The sequence below is a fragment of the Cavia porcellus genome, unplaced genomic scaffold, assembly GCF_034190915.1.
Source record: "Cavia porcellus strain 051 isolate PalLab524CR breed Dunkin Hartley unplaced genomic scaffold, mCavPor4.1 scaffold_26, whole genome shotgun sequence".
Classification (NCBI taxonomy): Eukaryota; Metazoa; Chordata; class Mammalia; order Rodentia; family Caviidae; genus Cavia; species Cavia porcellus.
In genome coordinates, this window is record NW_026947509.1 from 20301841 (window position 1) to 20321874 (window position 20034).

The 20034-nt window shown below is 41.0% G+C and overlaps 1 protein-coding gene across 2 annotated transcripts in view; it reads left to right on the forward strand.

Annotated features, from left to right (window-relative positions):
* Nucleotides 1-9345: 9345 nt before the first annotated feature.
* The window catches only part of LOC100729948 (granzyme H-like), a 100450-nt gene continuing 89761 nt past the window's right edge, over nt 9346-20034 (forward strand). Inside the window, exons 1-5 of one of the 2 annotated variants that reach the window (XM_013144462.2) lie at nt 9348-9526; nt 10618-10771; nt 11436-11571; nt 11743-12003; nt 12393-12645. In XM_013144462.2, coding sequence (XP_012999916.2) covers nt 9472-9526; nt 10618-10771; nt 11436-11571; nt 11743-12003; nt 12393-12536 — 750 coding nt within the window. In that variant the 5' untranslated portion in view covers nt 9348-9471 and the 3' untranslated portion in view covers nt 12537-12645. Of the gene's footprint in view, nt 9527-10617; nt 10772-11435; nt 11572-11742; nt 12004-12392; nt 12646-20034 lie in introns of those variants that run through there. The other variant, XM_063236846.1, reaches the window with a different exon arrangement.

The window sequence follows — 20034 nt, forward strand, 5'->3', positions numbered from 1 at the left end:
CCAAAAATAAGAATCACATGATCATTTCTATAGATGCAGAAAAAGCCTTCGATAAGGTCCAACATTTATTCATGATAAAAACTCTACAGAAAATTGGAATAGATGGTCTTTATCTCAATATAATAAAGGCCATTTATGACAAACCAACAGCCAGCATCATACTAAATGGCCAAAAATTGAAAGCCTTTACTTTAAAATCAGGCACAAGACAAGGATGTCCTTTATCACCACTCCTATTTAATATACTACTGGAAGTACTAGCCGGAGCAATTAGGCAAGAAAGAGAAATAAAAGGGGTAAAGATAGCAAAAGAAGAAGTTAAGTTGTCATTGTTTGCAGATGACATGATACTCTACATAGAAGACCCCCTAAGCTCCATTGAAAGACTCTTAGATACAATAAATAAATTCAGTAATGTGGCTGGATACAAAATCAATACTCAGAAATCAATAGCATTCCTATACAAAAACAACAAAATCACAGAGAGGGAAATAAGAGAAACTGGACTATTCACATTAGCAAGCAAAAAAATAAAATATTTAGGAATTACTCTTACGAAAGAAGTGAAAGACTCATACAGTGAAAACTATAATACACTGAAAAAGGAAATTGAAGATGATCTCAGAAAATGGAAAGACATCCCTTGCTCATGGATAGGAAGAACAAACATTGTGAAGATGGCCATTCTCCCAAAACTCTTATACAGATTCAATGCAATCCCAATAGAAATACCATCAACATACCTTATAGATCTAGAGAAATCACTCTTAAATTTCATCTGGAACCAGAAGAGACCTAGAATCGCAAAGGCAATTCTAAGCAGCAAAGACAAAGCGGGAGGCATCACAATCCCTGACTTGAAATTATACTACAAAGCAACAGTAGTAAAATCAACATGGTATTGGAATCAAAACAGAGCTGAAGATCAATGGAATAGATTAGAAGATACAACCACAACTACAAACACACTCAACCACCTTATCTTTGATAAAGGAGCCAAGCATGGTCACTGGAAGAACGACAGTCTCTTTAATAAATGGTGCTGGAAAAACTGGCTCTCCATTTGCCGAAAACTAAAGCTAGACCCATATCTATCACCATGTACTAAATTAAAATCTAAATGGGTCAAAGATCTGAATATTTAAACAGAAACACTAAATCTATTGGAAGACAAATTGGGTAGAAACCTTGGAGACATAGGAGTAGGTAGAGAATTCATGAACAGGACTCAAACCGCACGGGAAATACTTCCCAGAATCAATAACTGGGACCACTTCTTATTAAAAAGTTTCTGCATGTCAAAAGAAATCTCCAGCATAGTGAAAAGAAAACCCACAAACTGGGAAAAGATTTTAGTGAACTCTCTCTCAGACAAGAGACTCTTGTCTAAAACATATAAAGAATTAAAAAAACTCAGACCTCCAAAATTCAAAGATCTAATCCAAAGATGGGCGCCTGAGATGAATACGCAATTCTCAGATGAAGAAATGCAAATGGCAAATAAATACATGAAAAAATGCTCATCATCATTGGTCATTAGAGAAATGCAAATTAAAACCACACTGAGATACCATCTCACTCCTGAAAGAATGGCCAGGATCAAGAAAACCAACAACAACGAATGCTGGAGAGGCTGTGGGGAAAAAGGAACGCTCCTGCACTGTTGGTGGGTGTGTAGACTGGTATAGCCTTTGTGGAGGTCTGTCTGGAGGTTTCTCAAAAAGTTGGGATTGGAAATCCCATTTATTCCACCTATTCCACTTCTAGGCATATTCCCAGCAGAACTGAAAGCATCATACCACAGGGATATATGTGCACCTATGTTTATAGCAGCACAATTTGTAATCGCCAGATCTTGGAAACAACCCAAGTGTCCATCAACCGAGGAATGGATAAAAAAGTTGTGGTATTTCTATACAATGGAGTATTATTCAGCTATAAAGAAGGAGCACATTGAGATATTTATCAATAAATGGGCGCAGCTTGAGACCATACTCATAAGTGAAATAAATCAATCTCGCATGTATGAATACCGAATAGTTTCCCTAATGTAAGTAATGATACAAATATATAAAAATATGTGGTAATCATGATTCCCCATTGTGTTGCCTTGAAGCCTTATAAAATTTTCACTTATTAATTAGAAAGGCTTTATTCTGGGCTTCTTGATATGGAAATATTTGAAGCTGTAGTATATGAAGTTTTATCCAAATATTTCAAGGAAAAAGACAGACACTATGGTAACTACTATTCTTTAAAAAAATTATTTAGTTATTTCTTACGTTTGTTTTAACTAAGGGAAAAATTTTAAAAATTAGGATATATAATAGTAACTCTTTTCGATTTCCTATTAACTTGTTTTGAAGTCCTGTAATACTCCCACGATCTTGTTTTGACTGATTAGACTCTGTTCCATTCTGTGCCATAGTAGCAAGTCTGAGGGTATAGGCAACTAGTTTGAAGGCAATAAGATTCGCAAAGATGCCCATTCTGGTTTGACTATTGTCTCCTTTGGAAGTCCTGTAATGTTTACAATGCCTAAGTTTTATTCGTCTTGTTCTCTACGGTTTTGTCCAACTTTATAATATCTAATGAGATAGACAATTCTTTTTAAGGAAACAAGAGACAACGTTGATAACCATTGTTAATAACCTTGTACTCTGCTCTACATCATGTGCTATGTCTATCCTTGGTTTTGACTGACAGCTTTGTTTTGCCATATTTGACTTTATTCTCTCCCCCCCAAAAAAGTAATAAGAACTAAAGAGTAATAAAATCCAAAATGTGTAAATTTTGTTGTAAAAAACACAGGGAGGAAAAAAACGGATATAACAGCAAGTGTGTTTAGGGGTGTTAAATAGATGACTATATTAATGTTTTTGGATCATTGAACACAGCTGTTTGCAGTCTCTCTGTTTGAATGTCTACTTTGTATTCTTTGATACTGTGATTTGAGCAACTATTTCCAAGATGATAATATGTAATCTATTAACAGGTGATTTCTTACTGTTATCTGTTTTTTTGTAGTTCTGTATTATGTGTAACCTTACACTGCTTTGTTTTGTTTTGTGATTTTCTCTTTTTCCTCTTAAATTAAAAAAAAAACTGTTTCCTAGGTGTGCAGTAATTATAGCCAGTTGGCTCCTCTGAGCTGGCAGCCCTCTTAATCAATGAGTTCATCCTCTGTGCCTAGTGTCAGACCTGCTCATCAGCCTCCATGGCCTGAAATCAATGGTCCTCACAACTCTACAGGGGTGAGGTCCAGACCTGGAGATAAAGACAAAGGCTGGCCCCAAAAGTGACAATGTCCATAGTCAGAGCTCACCAGCTAATAGCCCCAGGGGCTGTACTTACCTCTGATCCCTCAGAAGCAGACTTACAATCAGTACTGCATGAGGAGGTTTGGGATATTGAAAGTAAGAAGGTAGGCAGTGCCCTGGCTCACAGACTCTACTCACAGGGTGATTCTGGAGGCTCCATGGTGTGTAATAATGTGGCCCAGGGCATTATCTCCTATGAACCAAAGAATAGGATTACTCCACATATCAACAGCAAAGTCTCACAGTTTCTATGCTGGATAAAGAAAAACCAAGAAACAGAGCTGACTACAGGGAGCAAACTAAATCCCCTCAATGAACAACCATCTTTCCTGGAGCTGAATCTAGAATCACTCTAGAGCAGATGCCAGCAACTAAATAAATGTTTCATCTCAGTAAGAAGCCTGGTTTCTTGTTTGCTCACTTACTTTGGTTCATGAGGACCAACTCCATGCTAAGCAGGCCAGTGACACAGTTCGGATGATTTCTACCTCTCCCCTCCTTCTCCGCTCAATATCTTTCCAAATCCCCTCTTCAAAACTGTTAACCAGCTCCTCCTTGTATACTTTAGTTTCTCCACAGCCTCTCTTTTTGCAAGGGCTAAAGTTAAGCACTGAGGAAAATGTGGACAGATCTCATTCTGGGGCCCAAGGGGACATGTGACCTCTTTATGTGTCACATGCAGAGGGAAAGGAAGATAATTTCACAGGTCCAGAAGATCAGTCAGGCACCATTGTGAGGTTACCACTTGGCCCCATCAGGCTAGGTAGGGGAAGGGTATTCCTTAGAAGGACATTTCTCTCCCACAGGTTTGGGGATACACATGAAGTGCAGAGTAACCAGAGGCTCTTCACCCTCACCTGAAATTTGTTTCCTTCTCCATTCTCCTCTAAGATCAAGGCTAACCTTGGCTTATAGCCACCTGGTTGCCCATTTTTATCCCTTGAAAGTTGTCACAATCTACCAACTCGTGTCCTTACTAGATCACTGTGATCTGATGTTGTAACCTCCTGAAATCCCCCAGTCCAGGACATCAAAGCCAGTCCCCTCCTCACAAGTTAATGACATCCTGGTTCTGCCCTGGGTTGTGGCCTTTATTCCAGTTAGCCACTGTTCCCGCTGGACTTAGGACTCCCTTGCTTCCCCATAACTACACATACTCCTTTAACTCTTTATTCATGCCATGATTTGCACTGGACTTGTCGATTGAAATTTACTTACTAGAATTCCAGTAATTTTTCCTGGGATTACAAACATAAACTCTTCCTGACTTTGACTACACTGGAACATTTCTTTATAAGTGCTTACAAAGAGCTGGGCCGGGGGCTAGGGATTTAGCTCAGCGGCACATGTACCTGCCTGGTAAGCACAAGGTCCTCATTTCAATCCCAGGAACCAAGAAAAAAAAGTGCTGAGCATTTGAGTCTCTGGTGAACATAATCAGAGAGCCCAGTGAAAGTGACAGTGTCACAGGCTTTACCAATTAACTCCCTCTCCATCCTCCAGATTGCCCTACGAGGCCTATGTGGAAAATCTCTGAAATAAAATATCTTATTTATATTTCTGTTTACAATTTCTACCAGTAGTATCACAAGATACTTCAGAATTGCATGAGATTTAGAAATTACCTTAGTCACACACTTTTCAGATGTGAAGCTGCTAAACGATTCAAAAGAGAAGATTTTCACATGGGGAGCTGGCAGCCAGTAGGTGAGAAGATAATGAGGCAGCCTTATTTTCATTTGTTTGAAAACTAGCCGATATAAATGTCTTCATACAAAATTAAATTGTAGGAACCATACATATCCAGTCAGCCTTCTGAGAACCATAATCCCTGTCAATACTACAGTGCCTGCCTCTGCAGAATCAAACTTGAGTCAGGGAGGTTGCCACAGAAGAAAAATGGGGAAATACCTGTAATATTTGGGTCATCATGGTTACTGATACACCCATTATATCTAATATTACCCAGGCTACTCCTTGTTGAGAAGTTCTTAGCTTACAGAGCACAAAGTGCATGGCATTTTGTTAAATAAGTGTCTCTGTGGGTGCTGGGTTTACCTTGCTGAACACTCCTACCACCTCTGGCCGCAGGATAGGGTCACTAATACTCCACACTGCCTGGCAGAATTTGGCTTGAACTTAATGCCTCTATGTCTCAAATATATACAATGCTACATTCTTTTGTGACTCAGAGTTAAATCTCACTCTAAGATCAAGTAATTCTCAAATGCATTCCCTTTCCCATCTTGTTTACAAAACCATGCTACATCACAATCTCATAAGGGTCTTGTTTAGCTTTACGAGGTAAAAATCAGCTTCTGATTTGGGGCTGAAAACCAAACTTCCTGCACCCAACACCTACTGAAGATCTGGCTCCTTCCTCAGAAAAAAAAATTGAAAATATACAAAGCAAATCCCAAACAATAATAGTTTAGAAAGTTTCCCAGTCATATACATGAATACTCAAGTGTTCTATTTACTTTGGGGAAGTCAATTTGTAGTTTAAAACTCCTTTGAAAAATTATTACTCGAGGTTGGTCCCCATCTTACTCTAAAAGAGGAAGAAACAGATTCCCAGGAAAAGACCAAGATGAACAAAGATAATGCAGAACTTAGGAGAGAGCCTGGACGGAGCCAGGTCCCCTAAACACCAGGCCTGCTAGCAGCCTTGGTCTTCTAACTCTCACTCCATGGTGACCACCCTCAAAAGTTTTGGCTCCATATCCACAGTCTTGGACTTTGCTGCTCTATTGGTCTTCCTGAAAAACAAGTCAGCTGTCATCTGCTTAAGTGGGCTACTACAATAGTTAGGTGATTGATCCTGATGTCCAAGGGAAGGTAGGATTCATTGAATTGACCCTTAGTGACAGTGAATGAAAGTCAATGGAAGGCCATCACAGTGGTATCCTGACTGCACCAGGTTACCGTGCTAGGACAGCTGAGTTGAGATCTACCAATTTGTGGCTTCTACTATACAAGGGAAGATAGTGGAAGTTTGCATTTTGACATAGATGTGCACTGTTACCTCCACTCTCCTTGACATACTATCTAAAGTTTCTCAGCCTCTTTCTTATCTACACATGTAGTTAGTAACAGGCATTTCCCACACTGGAGTTCTATATGACATATCTACAGTAGCTGGTGTATTCTCTGAAGCAGGGTAAAAATGAATAAATATAAACTCCCATTGCTTTCACTGAGTGTTATTTTTCCTATGTTGGGAATTACCCTATCAAATAATATTTGTAAATTATTTCAGAAATTCTTTTCTTGGAGATTCTGGCAAGATGGCAGAATAATAAGCAGCAAAGTAAAAAGCCTCCCTGAGAGAAACAGCCCAGATGCTGGAATACAGCATTCTGAAGAAAATCAGAAGGAAAGAAATAGATCCCCTCGCTCCAGGAAGAAACTAAAGTGAAAAAAAAGAAAGGAAAGGAAAGGGAAGGGAAGGGAAGGGAAGGGAAGGGAAGGGAAGGGAAGGGAAGGGAAGGGAAGGGAAGGGAAGGGAGGAGAAGGGAAGGAAAGCTTAAATGGAAGGCAGGAGCCAGATGCACTTTTACTAGAGCCAGCCCCACTTTGTGCAAAGCGCCCCTGGAATCCAGAGACACAGGGTCACAGTGAAGTTGATGGTAGGGAAGCCTCAAAGGCCTCAGCAGGAAGACACAGTCACAAAGGGAATCAACGGACAAGAGAACTCCACTGACTCATAGTGAGTGTGGGGACTTAATCCTCTTGCGGGAGTGGGCAATTGGCCAGGTGCCATTTTCGAGTCAGGATGGAGAAGCCTGGAACCAAAACTGCACCTGGCTTCATTCAGCCACTCCTAGAGCAGAGCAGATTGGTGAAAATTGTTTGGACTGAGTCCTGCCCTGTGCACAATAGTCAAGACCGAGCTTTCCCTAAAGCTAACCAACTCCACCCACACAACACACAGTAATATAGTGAGGACTCCCAGTGTTTAACCAGCTCAGAAGGGAGTGGCCAGCCTGCCTCACCCCTGCTGATACTCCAGAATTCACCAGCAGATTGGGCAAAGCAGCAATCTCTAGACAGTATGCTTCAGAGTAATTATAACCAACACAGGATGTGCGAAGGACACCATTATCCATGTGTCTGGAATAATCAAGGAACGTGAAGAAGGAACAAAAGGCAGTCTCCAGCCTCTAACCCAAGCATTACTGGCCCAGGAGAGGTAAACACAGAAGACATCTGGGGTTGGACACCTGCAGTTTCCGAATCAACAGCATCTGACATAAAGAAACAACTTCAAGAAACTATAAAAGAATTTAAAACAGAAATATTAAAATAAGTAAAGGAAGATATAAGAAAAAGAATAAAAGAAATGCTAAACACCTCTCAAGAAGACAAAGATGGAAGAATAGAGGAGCATGTGAAAAGGAGGGAAACCTTTAATGAAGAATATAAAAAAACTTTAAAATACATGAAACAGATTCAAAGAGATTACCCGGAAATTAAAAACTCCATTGAAAGCTGGCAAAATTGCTTGAAAGAAACTAAAGATAGACTGTCAGACCTGAAAGACAGGTTTGCAAATTGCAATCAGAACAGGAAAGATGTCTTAAAAATAACAGGAAACCAGGAAATAACAATACAAAGCTTAGAACATGACAAGAGGATCTATAACTTAAAAAATATGAGTGAAGAAGCATGGGTAAACATAAATGAAATACAAAGGCTATTTACATAAATAATCAAAGAAAACTTTCCAAGCATAGCAAAAGGAAATGATATTCATCTAGATATATGGGGCATACAGAACTCCAGCTAGCTATAACTAAAATACATCTACACCCAGACATATAATAATTAAGATCCCAGAAATTCAACACAAGAACAGAATATTAAAAGCAATCAGAGAAAAGAAACAGACCACCTACACGGGAAAACACATCTGAATCACAATAGACTTCTCAGCATAAACCATCTAATCAAGAGCTTGGAGTAAAGTACTCAAAGCCCTCAAAGAAAATAACTTCCAACCCAGATTGATGTACCCTGAAAAACTATCTCTCAAATAATGAAGAAACAAGATGTTTCCATGACAAAGAGGAACTGGGGATGTTCATGACCACTAAACTAACCCTACAAAAAATACTGAAGGCCATTATATATAGAGAGAGAGAAAAGACCATGATTTCTTGAACAGAGGCAGAAGGAGCAGTCACTGTATGGAGCAGATAGTAGAATAAAGGGGAAAAGTAGGCAAACAATGGGAGAAAAATAGCATGGCAGAGATGACACAGAGAAGGTTGGCCATAATCACTACCATGGATGGACTCAATACACTAATAAAAAGAAACACAGTCAGAGTGGATCAGGAGATAGGATCCATCACAATGCTCTATATAAGAAATATAATTAACCTGAAAGAAGGTTAATAGACCAAAAGTCCAAGATGAGAAAGTAATACTCTATGTGACAGGGAACCAGAAAAAAATAGGGGTAGCACATCCATTAGCTGCAGATTGGTTGGGAAGGCATAACACTTTTATGCAATGGAGAACTATTCAACTATAAGGAAGGAAAACCTTGAGGCTCTTGCAGGTAAATGGATACAACTTGAGATCACGCTCAGGGGTAAAAAAAAAAAAGTGCAGAACCACTTAGGCAAATGGTGGGCTGCCTCTCGAATCTAAAAACTAAAAGAGTTAATGGGATACAAACAAGACTGACTTGAATGAAGAGGTTCCTAAAAGAAAATACTTAATAGAGAAATATTTGCCTTTCCTCTTTGGCTCTAGCCTGCTAAGTAATTGCTCACAATCGTTGCAGAATGAGAAAAGACACCAGAGCTGTGAAAAGGAGCCATGCTTGGTTCAGTTCAGACCCTGGACAGTTTCTGAGGTCTCTGCCCTTTTACTAGCTGCATGCAGCACAACCTCAACTACCTCCACATCTTGAGCTTTCTTCTTGCTGTGCCTTGTGACTCAGCCACAGAGCTGTTAGTGGTGACCCTGCCATTTTCACTTAAACCAATCCGGAAAATGTTCATAAACCTCCCTAGAAAGATGCCACCCATCAAAACCAGAGGAACACACATCTAAGATATCAGCAAGGACACAGGACTTGTCCCCATTCATCGCACTGCAGGGGCTCTGTTTGCTCTGACCTGGGCAGCCTTCCTGGGAAAATGACACCACTCCTACTCCTGCTGAGCTTGCTGCTGCCCCTTGAGGCTGGAACAGGTGAGTGGCCATCCCTTCTCCAGAGATCTGAGCTCATCCCACAAAATCCTCTTTGACTTTTCTGCCAGCCTTGGTTTCGAATTTTCCTAGGTCTCAGCTAGGAGTTTTCTGAGCCCCAGATCCAATTCCAAACCCAGACTCACAAATCCAAAGCTGGCTGGAAAGGGCAGCAAAAGGGGGGTGTTCTCAGATAATTTTTTAGGTGTTAGGCTCTCCACAGGGTTTTCTGCCTTACCTGGAAAGTGAGTTGTCCTCAGAAAAACATTCAAAAACAAAATCAAGAAAATGTAAAGCAACAAAAGTAAGTTATTCAAACCTGGTACTTAAAACCAGAACAGGCAGCTCAGACCAACAGCCTGTGGAGGAGAGGTGTCACAGGAGCCAGTTGCACTATCCAGTGCCCACCATCCCAAACCCAACCCAGAAGAGACGATCAGGGTGCAGCTAGAGTCAGAGGTGGCATGATGACTGCATCCAATTTTCCATTACCTTGGCTCCACCTTAGGTCTTTGCAGCTGCACTTTGAGGATCTTCTCTACCTCTGTCTTTTGAAATTTTTATGGTCCTCAACCCCACCACACTACACTGCCCCATTACGCACTGATGAAAGGTTGATTAGAGATCAGATATACAGGCTAGAACAATTCCTGAGAACACAGATTGTGTTAGATCTAGACCATCAGGATGTTGGAGAATACAAATTCATAATCTCATAGGTAGACTGTTAGAAAATTCCACCAATCTGGAAATCATCAGAAGCTCAAAGAGATTGGAAAGACTCACTGAAAAAGCAGGAATGAAGGCAGCTTCCCAGTATCATATGGAACTCTTGTATCACTCAGCAGACCTTATCTCCTCCACATATGTGTCCAAGGCAGGAAGTAGAAGACCAGCACTATCCTGACTTTCTCAGAACAGGAACAGAGGACTTAAGGTTTAGAAAAAGTCATTCTGGCTCCAAGGCATGCAGCCCTTGGAACCTAAAATGAGTTCCTCCTGCTGGGTCCAGAGCACTCCAGATCCCATCTACATCCCTCACTTTCCCCAGTCTTCTCTCTAGACCACACTGCTCTCAGCCACCCCATCTTCAGATTTTCTTTCAGAGATCATTGGGGGTCGTGAGGCCAAGCCCCACTCCTATCCCTATATGGCCTTTGTCCAGCATCTGGTTGGAGACAAGCACAGATGTGGTGGTGTCCTGGTACGAAAGAAATTTGTCCTGACAGCTGCACACTGTAAGGGAAGGTAAGGAGGAGCAACCAGCCCACATTTAAAAGAACCAAAAGGAACCTCTATCTTCCACGGGGACTGTAGCCTTAGGAGCTCCTGGGATACTGTTCACAAACCCATAAGAGCTCATCAGAAAGTAAGAAAAGCAAAAGGATCAAAAGTTCAGCTCAGTATCTGAATGTATGATAATTAACTTTATCAAGTATTCTGAGCCAAATGAATCTGAGGCTGGAAAAGTAAAAGGGAGATGAAGGAAGGGGAGAAAAGAAGGAAACTGAATATCTTAGGCACACGTACTAATCTCTTACAGTGAATGCAGTCCTTGTGTACTGCAAACATGTAGGAATAAAAGTCCAAAAAAATGTTTCTTCCCAGTCATGGTAAGTTAGCTACTTAGTGAGATCCTGTCTCAAAAATAAAAATAAATTAAAAAGCACTTGGGAGCTGTAGCTCAGAGAAAGTAACAGGGCTCCAAATGCCTTAAAGAAGGAAAGAAGACTTTTAAAATGAAAGGTGGAGAAACACAAGAGGTAAGTTTTAGAGTCAGACCGTGACAGTACAGAACAATGACACAGGGGACAACACATAGCAACCACACTGGCAAGCACAGCAGGTGCCTCCTGCCCTGCACAGCTCTTCTGTTATTTCACAACCTAAACCCATGCTCCTCTCTGTGCAGCTCAATAAATGTCATCCTTGGGGCCCACAACATCAAGAAACAAGAGAAGACCCAGCAGGTCATCCGTGTGAAAAGAGCCATCCCACACCCAGACAATATTCCTGGAAGCTTCTCCAATGACATCATGCTGCTGGAGGTGAGGCAAACCTTCCTGCTGAACTTTCTCTTCTCATACAGGGTTGTCGCTCCCAGTGGAAATCTGCTCTTTTCCTCCTTGCCCTCTCATGGTCGTCCCAATGTGTAGGTCCAGGGTCTATGGGGTCTATACCACAGGCTTATCTGGACTCTCTTGCTTATTCCCCATTAGCTGGAGAGAAAGGCCAAACAGACTAAAGCTGTGCAGCCCCTCAGACTGCATGAGGCAATGAGCCAGGTGAACCCAGGTGACACATGCCTTGTGGCAGGCTGGGGGAAAACCACCCTTTCGAATGATTCATTGCCAACTACACTGCAAGAGGTGGAGCTGACAGTACAAGATGAACAAGTATGCAAATCTGCCATCCATGCCTACTCTGCTCTCACTGAGATTTGTGTGGGAGACCCAAAGGAAATGAAGATCTGTTCTAAGGTGAGGTTTCCACTGCCTATAGAGACAGAATCAGGGAAAGAGAAACTTTGTGGGAAGATAACAGTGGCCATATCCCATGCTCTGGTCCAGAGCTTGACAGCCTAGGTTCCCCAGCAATTCAGTGTTTAATCCATTCCCTTGGTGGATAGGAGTAGAAGTGGGGGAAACAGCAGTTAAGCAAATTCTGTGTAATCACCTAGTATCTCTAGGATTGCACAGAAAGATTCAGATAGGTTAAAACTGCAAAGTCAGAGTTAGGTTAAAGCCACTGGTCTGAAGGAGGCAACCAGGCCTGCCCTGCCCTCATCTCATAATCACAGCCCCCTGACAGAGGTTCAAAGACCATCACCAGGAAGAGGCCTATTCCATATTTTCCTTCTTGTCCACAGGGTGATTCTGGGACTCCCCTTGTGTGTAACAACATGATCCAAGGCATTTTGTCCTATGCAGAAAAGGACGATACACCCCTAGTAGTCTTCATGAAGGTGTCCCACTTCCTGCCCTGGATAAAGAAGACCATGGGGCAGTTCTAACAGCAGACATAAAATTGGCCTCCTCTGTGCTTCATCATCTTTACTGAGGCAGAGGAAGCCTCCTGTGAGCACGAGCCACTGCGCAGTGATAATAAATGGATTTAAAGAATGACTGTGACTGAAGTCCTATTTATCCCCTGAACCCTGTTGAGCATGAAGCTGCACTGCTGGCCATTCTGGCTGTGGCTTCTTCTTTTCTCCCCACTCTCCCTATTCCCTTAAGTCCATCCCATACATTTTCTTATTGATTACTCCAGCACATTTTGCTTAATCCTCAGCTCTCTAGTATCTTTAGCATTAGGAGGTGTCATCTCACATACAGTCCCATGTCCTTACACTTCAACTTCCAAATATAAATCTCTGTGCTTTAGGAATGCCTTACCATCTCTGCGCCAGCAACAATTTGGCAGAGAATACAGTTGGGCAGTGAAGAGGGGTAACTCTAGAGACCCAGGAGGCCCAGGGTACTCAATTTCCTGTTTTGAGAACTGCTCTTCCCAGTGGGTCAGGTTTTTCCTGTTTAGGAGGTTGAGATGGCCCTCAGGACAACTCAGGCCCATTTCCTGTCCTGCCCTGGGCCAGCATGAAGTTCAGTCCACCTCGAGGCTCGCTGCCTGTCCTTTGCACACCAGCCCCTGTCTCCACCTGAGTTCCTCTGACCACCAGCTCCTTTCCTTTCCAGCTCCTGCAAGTTCCCAACTCTGTGTGATTCCCCTCTATCAGACAGTTCCAGAAAACCTGGAACTCTCCACTTCTACCTGGGCAGGGCTGGCTGTGCCCTGTTCCAATCCAGCATTCTCCAAGGGCTCAGGCATCACCTCCAATGAAGTCAGAGCAGCCTCAGCCCTTTCATCATGGCCTGGCCTTGGAATCCAGTCTCTCCCTGCTTACAGGCATGTAAATCATCCTGTGAGTCAGTCCAGGGAAGCTGGACAGGAAGGATCACTTATCCCTCTATCAGCAAACATTCTTCTGATCTCTGTCTCTTTGTAGCAGATATATAATAGGCTCTGGTCTCACCTTTGGAAAACTCTGAGAAATGAGAAATTTCCTCTAAACATCCCTAAGTTCTCTCCTTCAACCAGTGCAGGTCAGCTTAACCCAAATAGATTTATATAGGGAATCCACTAGAAATCTTACTTTGAAAAACATTAAATTCTGTGTATTCTGTCTTGGTTGTGCACAACACTGTCAAATATATGATATTTTTGGTTCCAGAAGAGCAATGTGTGATATTGGAAGAGCCATGCAGGTGCTCATAGCCAGAGATGACCTGATTGTGGCCACTGGAGTCTGGGTTTAAAGGTGTGTGAGGGGACACAAGGCAGCCCAACCAGGATGAATTTCAACCTACAAACTTCCAAGCTGCTGCACTTCAGATGTGAGACAGTTGTGACCTACATGATCTTATTTAGGATCCCATATCACTCAAGCAGGTCTACTCCTGAGTGTATGTGACAAAAAAAACTCATAATAGTTATGCTTAATCAAGTGATCCCAAGGTCAAAAAGACTTCCTGTTACAGGAGTGGAATATCTTAGAGAATAATAGCAACAATTGCCAAGGAAGATTGCATTGATTTCAAAACATTTGCACAACAAAGGAATCTACAGAGTGAAGAGTAACACCCATCAAAACTTGGGAGAAAATCTTGGTGAGCAACTCTTCCAGCGGAAGGTTAATATTCAAATGCATAAAGATTCAAAATTTTAACACCAAAAAAGTAACAACCTGATCCTGGTGGTGCATGCCTGTAATCCAAGCACTCAGAAAGCTGAGGCCAGAGAATTGCTGTGAGTCTGAGGCCAGTCTGGGTTACATAGTGAGTTCAAAGCTAGCCTGAACTGCATAGCAAGATCCAATCAATCAATCAATCAATAAATAAATAAAACCCAGTTGTTATATAGGCAGGTGAACTTTATGGATATGTCCCAAAACGTACAAACAAATGATGAAAAAGTACATAAAAGTGTATTCAACATCTTTAGACTTGAGTGAACTACATTAAGATTCCATTTAGCTCCAGTCATAATCATTATCAAACAATAAATGCTTCTAAGCACTGGGTAAGAATGTAGATTAGGACTGTCACCATGGAAATACATATTATAGTTCCTCAAAAAATTGGAAACTATACAATACTGTAGAAATAATATAGATCCAGCATACTCTAGTGGTACCTGTGTACCTATACTTTTTACAGTGCAATTCACAATAACTAAGCCATAGAAATAACCTTGGCCCTCGTCTACTGATTAATGGATAAACACAATGTGACATATATACACACTGGAGTATCACTGAGGCACAGTGCCATAAGAAATCATTTCCAGAAACTGGAACTCATCGTGTTAAGGAAAATAAGTAGGAATCAGAATGACACATATAACATGTCTTCTCTTAAATGTGGAAAATAAATAAAATGACATGAAAGTAGAGGAGAGACTATTAAAGAATAAAGACAAACAGAAAGGGGAATTAGTGGAAGTCGGAAATGATCAAGTATTCTACATGCTGATACCCATTCAGGATAATGCATGCAATAATAAAAAGATAGATGAATCTCTGTTCACAGTGGTAAGTTGCATGGTGGGATTAAGGCTGATAATGTCTCTTCTTTATCTTTGTATTTATCCTATATTCCTAATTTTATAATTATTAAAGTTCTTTTAAAAATTTTGTCAAAAAGATGCATTAAGTAAGTTTATACATGTATACTGTAGTCCTGCTTTCTGTCAGAGATAAATTTTTACAGACAAAATTTAACCCAGTAGTCTATTTTTCACCCATAATCTAAAATGAGTGTTTCTGATGAGGAGATTTCTTCTTTTACTCTCAGTTCTCCTGCTTTGCACAATAAATTACATAGTCATCTATAATTAAGGGACCCAGACTCAGTTCCCCAAAAGATGGCTTCCAAGTTTCTCAAATTTATCTGCTACAAAGCTAGTTGGGGTGAGATGAGTCTATGAGATCAGGAATAGGAGAATGCGATGGTTCAGGGCTGGAAGGTGCCCGCATCATTTCTACTCATATCCATTTCCTACAAGAGTCACACAACACACCTAACCTCAAAGGAGGCCAGACAGGACTCGGAATATAGCATCACTGCACCTGCCTGACAGAGGCTGGACAGTGTAGACATGTAGTTTACCCATGTCCCTTGGAAGAATAGGAAATGATTGTCACTAAGCTTCTAGCTTTTCTCTGTCACTATGGTCCATAGTATTTGCCACTTATAAAGATGATGAGCCCTCCATTGTTTTCTTATGAAATGAATGCATTTCCATTATAGAAAATATTAGATAATGAAAAGGTAAAAATGAGGCACATAAAGTTCTTGTACATGTTGTCCTTTCCCCCTACACACACACACACACACACACACACACACACACACACACACACAATTATCATGAAATTATATACAACATTTTGCAGTGTACATTTCCTAACATTAGAGGATACAAACATTAGAGGATACAAATTTCTCCATGTCTTTAAGCAGCCTTCTAAAACACTACTTTTACTGACCTGAGAGTACATTATCCCAAGCATGTATCATCATCGGTACTTCTCTTCTCCTATTCTTGAATATTTTGATTATCTAATCATTTTGATGAGAGTCTCAGGGAATATGTTCACCTCATCTTCCTTTTTATGACACAGCAAGGCTCTATCTGGGGTGCAAATTATGGGCAAGCAGGACTAGTGGTGTGCAAAAATCCAAAGCAGAAGTGAGAATAAAAGCCAGCAGTTGGTCTCTCAGATCATAGACCTCCACTTCAGAGGGGGCCACTTCAACCCCAGCCCTCCCACCTTAGGACCCCACACCTCTACTTTTGACCCTGACTTTCACCTCAGACCTAGCTAGAGAAGACATAGATTTAAAAAGTGCAGAGGCATGGGAAACTCATTGAAACCTTGAATGAACAATATGGGAAACAAGCAGAAAACATGAAATACATTAAAACAGATATCCAAGAATAAATAAATTCTATTGAAAGCTGTTAAGCCTTTTATATGTAACCGATGATAGAATTTAGGAACTTGAGGACAGGATCACACCTAATGATCATGAAAGGATAGAACTTTTAAAAATAGCAAGGCAGGGAGTGTGGATATAGCTCAGTGTCTCAGGCACTTTCCTGGTAAAGGTGAGGTCCTACGGTCAAACTCCAGTGCAAAAACAGCAATCAACAAGGCAGCAAGAAATGACAATTCAACAGCTTCAAGATGATGCCAAGAGAAACAATATAGACTCTCAGGCATCAATGATGCAGGTGTCAATGTGAATAACATCAAAAAATGTTTCACAGAAGCAATAGTAGAAAATTTCGCAAACACAGGGAAAGAATGTGAAATGCAGATAACTGAGGCATATAGAATGCCAAACCACCACAACCAACATAAATCTACATCCACACATTTTTAAGATCCCAAACATTCAGCATAAAAACAGAATACTAAAAGGTGATAGAGAAAACATTACAATCATAACACTTTTCAACACAAAATTTCAAGTTAAGACAAGCCTGGAGAGAATTGCCAGCCCTGAAAGAAAACAACTTTCACCCTACACTGCTATACCCTGAAAAACTTCCTTTGAAATTTAATGGAGAAATAAGATACTTCCATGACAAAGAATAACTGAAGAAATTCCTGTCTACCAAACCAACCGTTGAAAGAGTATTGAATGATGTACCACATAGAGATAAAAATGACTACAATTTCTGCAAGAACAGAAACAAACCACCAGACAGGGCAAGCAATTAAACAAGGAGGAAAGGAAGAAAATCAACAGCAGGAAAATAACATTACAACATTGAGCCAGTACATATCAGTTGTATCCACCAATGTTGTCTCAATTCACCTATAAAAAGAAATAGATTGATAGACAAGAAACAGGATCCAACAGCATGCTATATACAAAAAACACATTTCACTCAAAGGAAAACTCATAGATTAAAAGTCAGACAATGGAAAATAATATTCCATGCAACAGGAACCCAGATAAAAGCATGGGTAGCTATTCTAATTTTAGACAATGGAACCTTCAACCCCAAAATGAAGAAAAGAGATAAAGGAGGTCACTACATACTTGGTAAGGAAATAATTGAAGAAGAAGAGTGACAATCATAAACATATATGCACTAAATATAGGAGTACCTAACTATATAAGACAAAACTAATAAGTATGAAAAACCAATTAATCAACAACACAATCATAGTAGAGGACCTTAGTACCCTGTTGCAACAAAGACATAGATCAACTAGACAAAAAGTCAGCAAAGAAATAACAGAACTGAAACAAACCTGTGAGCAAATGAACTTAGTAAATGTTTACAGAGTGTTCCACTGAACCACATCAGAATACATATTCCTCTTAGCTGTGCATAGGACAGTCTCCAAAATAGACCACATATTTGCCCATAAAACATTCTTAAGTAAATCTAAAGAGATTGAAATTATCCCATGTGTATTATCAGACCATAGTGCACTTAAATTGGAAATTAATGGCAAATAATTGCAAACCCCGCTTAAACACATGGATTAAATTAAATAGTAACCTCCTGAACAATCAAAGGGTTGCAGATGAAATTAAAAAATACCTACAATAAGATTTTTTGAAAATGGCGGCTTGCTAGGGGATCGGGCAGGGAGTCTCTCTGGAGAAATCATATTAGAAGCTAGACTATGACAACATGGAGAGGGCCAGACAAATGGATAATGATTCTTATTAACCAAGACAGTGCAGCTGGAGGATTTAAAGTCGTGCTGAGACTGTGAAGGCTGATAACGGGAAGCTGCAAATCCCACACCTTTAAATCAACAGACTGACCCGTGGACCCAACAGGAAAAGCTGTGTTGGCTTTTGGTGACTGCTGGAAACTGAGACCTGGGGCCCCAAGAAGCAGCCAGGACTGCCCTGCTGCAACAGAGGAGATCATGAAAGGCTCTGGAGCTCTAAAGCCAAACGCTGAGCAGATTTCTCAACGTTCTGCGCTTTTCCAGGAGCGTGGGAAAGTTGGGCAGCATGGTGTGTGGTGGACCCAGGAAAAGGACCAGCGCTGGACCTTGGTGAGTACTGGGGACCCCGTGGCTGCTGGGGTTGGCCAGAGAACATCTTGGAACTGGGCAGTGCCCGCCACCATGGGGACATCAATAACACAGAGTCTGGTGGCAGCCATCTTAGAGTTAGGCAGAACCTACAGCTCGGTGGCATCACTGAGTCCTCCTGTACGGATGGCTGGTGGAAGACATCTTGAAATTGGGCAGACCCTGAGTACGTGCTGGCTTCAGCGTCATACAGAGAACTAGTGGGAGACATCTTGGATTTGGGCAGAGCTGCTGTTCTGGTGCTCCTGTCACAGAGAGGTCTGGAAGAGAACAGCTGGGATTTGGGCAGAGCCCTGTGCCATAGTGACATTAGTCAGCTGCTTCTGGTACAAAGAGAACCTGCAGGAGCTACTGGGGCTAAACCAAGCCTCTGCTTGGGGCCCAATAAGCAGATACAAAATAGTCACAACTCAGTGACATCCAGAAAGTACAGCCTAATTTACGGATTGACTGGCGCAGAGGCTGGAGACTAGCCTGTACCGCCCCTGCATCCCAGCCTACCCCAGATAACAGCAATTTGGGGAGGACAGCAAAAACTCAAGTCAGCACGCTTCTGAAAGGGCCTAAGCAATTTGGAGAGGGCCAGAGAATCCCAGGACAGTCTGAAAGAAACCAGAAACATGACAAGAGATAAAAATTTTTAAAAATCTCCAGCTGCCCATCATGAGAAAATAAGCGCAGGAGAAGTAAATACTGAAGAGAACAAGCACAGTAACCATCCATTGCTCGACACAGCATCAGCCGAAATTAAAAAGTACCTTCATGATCTCATAGAGGAATTTAAATCTGTACTCCTGATCCAAGTGAGGCAAGATATAAAGAGATTAATTAACGAAATGACGAGTCCCGCCCAAGAGAACACAGATGGAAGAACTGAGGAAATCAGAAAAGAAAGAGAAACTTCTGAAGAAGAATTTAAACATAACTTAGAATACATGAAACAAATCCAAAGAGAATACCAGGAAACTAAAAACTCCATTGAACACTGGCAAAATGCCTTGACAGAAACTAAAGACAGCCTTCTGAAACTTGAAGAGAGATTTATGGCATATGATCGTGAAAGAAAAAGCCTCGTAAAAATAACAAGGAACCAGAAAGAAGCAATTCAAAAACTAGAAGATGACAAAAAGATACATAACTTAAGAATAAAGAATGTGAGTGAGGAAGCAGGAGCAACCAAAAATGAAATACAAAGAATATTCACAGATATAGTAAAGCAAAATTTCCCATGTATAGCAAAAAGAAATAATATCCAGATAAAAGAGGCGTACAGAACACCAGCCTACCTACAACCAAAACAGATCTACTCCTAGACATATAATAATCAAGATTCCAGAAATCCACCAAAAGAACAGAATATTAAAAGCAGCCAGAGAAA